Here is a 2,292-nt window from a genome sequence, read left to right as displayed (position 1 = left end):
AATATTGGAGGCCTAATGATCAAATTAAAGTAATACCTTAATATTATGATAATATTATGATGAATAGAAATTAAAATAATACTTACTGATTTTTTTTGTAGCATTGCCACGGATGTAAGAAAAGTTTTTCGGCTACGTCAACCAAACATCATTGTCGGAATTGCGGTGAAGGATTCTGCGAAAATTGTTCATCTCATTATATGCCCGTGCCCAAATACGGTTGGAACGAACCCGTTCGAGTTTGTACCAATTGCTATAATACAAATAAAAATATTAAAATTTCACAGTCTTCTGGTGATGCCGCAGTAAACGACATTCGTGCTAGAAAATACGGGGAAGCAGTAATTAATACATTGTCTTCTGTTGCCAACGTTTTCGAATATCCAAAAGGTTATTTATAAACACATCATTTTAAAAAGTTAAAAAAAAAAAAAAAAAAATTTATTACCAGAGTAATTGAATTTTCGTTTCAGAACTGATTAAGGATAAAGTAAGGCCGTCCTATTGGATACCAGACGATGAAATAACAAATTGTTGCGTGTGCAAAGCTCAATTCGACGTGAATTTAAGTCTTCATCATTGTAGAAATTGCGGTCGTGGAGTTTGTTCAAAATGTTCTGGAAATAAAAAACCTGTACCTAAAAGAAATTGGGAAAGTCCCGTTAGAGTCTGTGACGAATGCTACGTATTAGAATAAAAAAATAATCATCAATTAAATAATAATAATAATTTATAAATAAATGTAAGACATTAAATTTTACATATAATCAAATGTAAAAAAAAAAAAATAACCGTATTAGTATAATTATTATTATTATTATTATTTTCAGGTATATAAAATATATAAAGTATTCGAAAATATCAAAATTTCTGTTTTTTTTTTTTTGAGTTAAAGATAATCCGTATATTCAAAATGATTTGTTTAATTATTTATTAATCAATAATAGAAAAATAGGAAACGGAAATATGTATATACTTATTATTATTATTATTACATATAAATATTATTTGTAAGAAAATAATAATAATAATAATAATTATTATTATTATTATTATGGATTTACGAGGTGTTAAATTAATTTTTATAGATTATCTCGTAAAAATTATTATTATTATTTTGAATTTAAAAAATTTTTTATTATTACCGTTGTATAAATTTTAAAAGTTTTTATTACTTGTTATGTAAAAAAAAAAATTTTTTTTTTATTATTTGTTTATTGTTTATACATATAAATTAATTTTATTTTTCTATTATTATTATCATTTTCTTCATTTTTTTTGTTTATAATAAATTTAATAATAATGTTAATAATTTATAGAGATTTAATTTTTATCGGTTCGTTCTAAAAAAAAAAAAAAAAATTTGTTATGAATTTTTTTTTTTAAATATATATAAATAAATAAATGAATGATTTATTAAATTATTTAACGTCATTATTATTATTATTATTTTATTTAAATATTAATAAAAAATTGATAACGACCAGATACAGATGATTAGTATAAAAAATCACCATCCATATAAAAATTAAATGTAATGAATTTATGAAATTATTATTATTAATAATTTGTTTCAAGGTTTAAATTAATTAAATAAAGTAATACAACCATTTTTTTTTTACAAGTAAATATAAGCAGAAGACCTAATTATATTCGATGATGATGATGATGATAATGATTTGTGTGTTAAAGGTCATTTTATGTAAAAGTTCATTGATTAATAATGACTAAACAAAATTTTTTCTAGTTAATTATTTTTTTTTTGCCAAAGCAAGTTATTATTATTATTATTCAGGTCTGATACTTTTTTTTTTGTTCTCTTCCTGTGAGCTTATAAAATATCCAATTTGTGTATTAATCGATTTGTCAAATTCTTTTTCATACCTGGTAACATCAGGTTATTATTCAAGGTTACCCAGTTGGCTGTGCTTCAAAGTTAAAAATTGCGCATTTAATTATTATTATTATTATTATAAATTTTCCAACTATTAATAATAATGATAATAATAACAACACTTTTTTTTTAATTTGACCTTTTAATTTTAAGTTTATGATAATGATTATTTGGAAAAGAAGAAAGAAAGAAAAAAAAATTAAAAGTAACACATAATAAATAAATAAATAAATAAATATAATTTTTTTTTGTTTACAAATTGATTATTATCATTATTAATTTATTATTTTGTCACATTTTATTTAAATAAAATAATTTTATAATTATTTGATGGTCATTTTCCTTTTTTTTTCTCTTTAAAAAAAAAATTTTATTAATAAGGTTGAAGGCTATCAAAA

General features: G+C 20.8%; 1 protein-coding gene across 1 annotated transcript in view; it reads left to right on the top strand.

The window, feature by feature from the left end:
* Positions 1-893, top strand: part of Phum_PHUM229580 (zinc finger protein FYVE domain containing protein, putative) — a gene marked incomplete at both ends in the record, with an annotated part of 3,184 nt that extends 2,291 nt beyond the window's left edge. The window contains 3 exons of the mRNA XM_002425925.1: positions 102-390; positions 474-685; positions 831-893. Coding sequence (XP_002425970.1) covers positions 102-390; positions 474-685; positions 831-893 — 564 coding nt within the window. The remainder of the gene's footprint in view (positions 1-101; positions 391-473; positions 686-830) is intronic.
* Between the last annotated feature and the right edge of the window lie 1,399 nt (positions 894-2,292).

This window comes from Pediculus humanus, genomic scaffold (assembly GCF_000006295.1).
Source record: "Pediculus humanus corporis 1103172107592 genomic scaffold, whole genome shotgun sequence".
NCBI classification, from domain to species: Eukaryota; Metazoa; Arthropoda; class Insecta; order Psocodea; family Pediculidae; genus Pediculus; species Pediculus humanus.
This window is presented reverse-complemented; position numbering and strand designations above follow the sequence as displayed.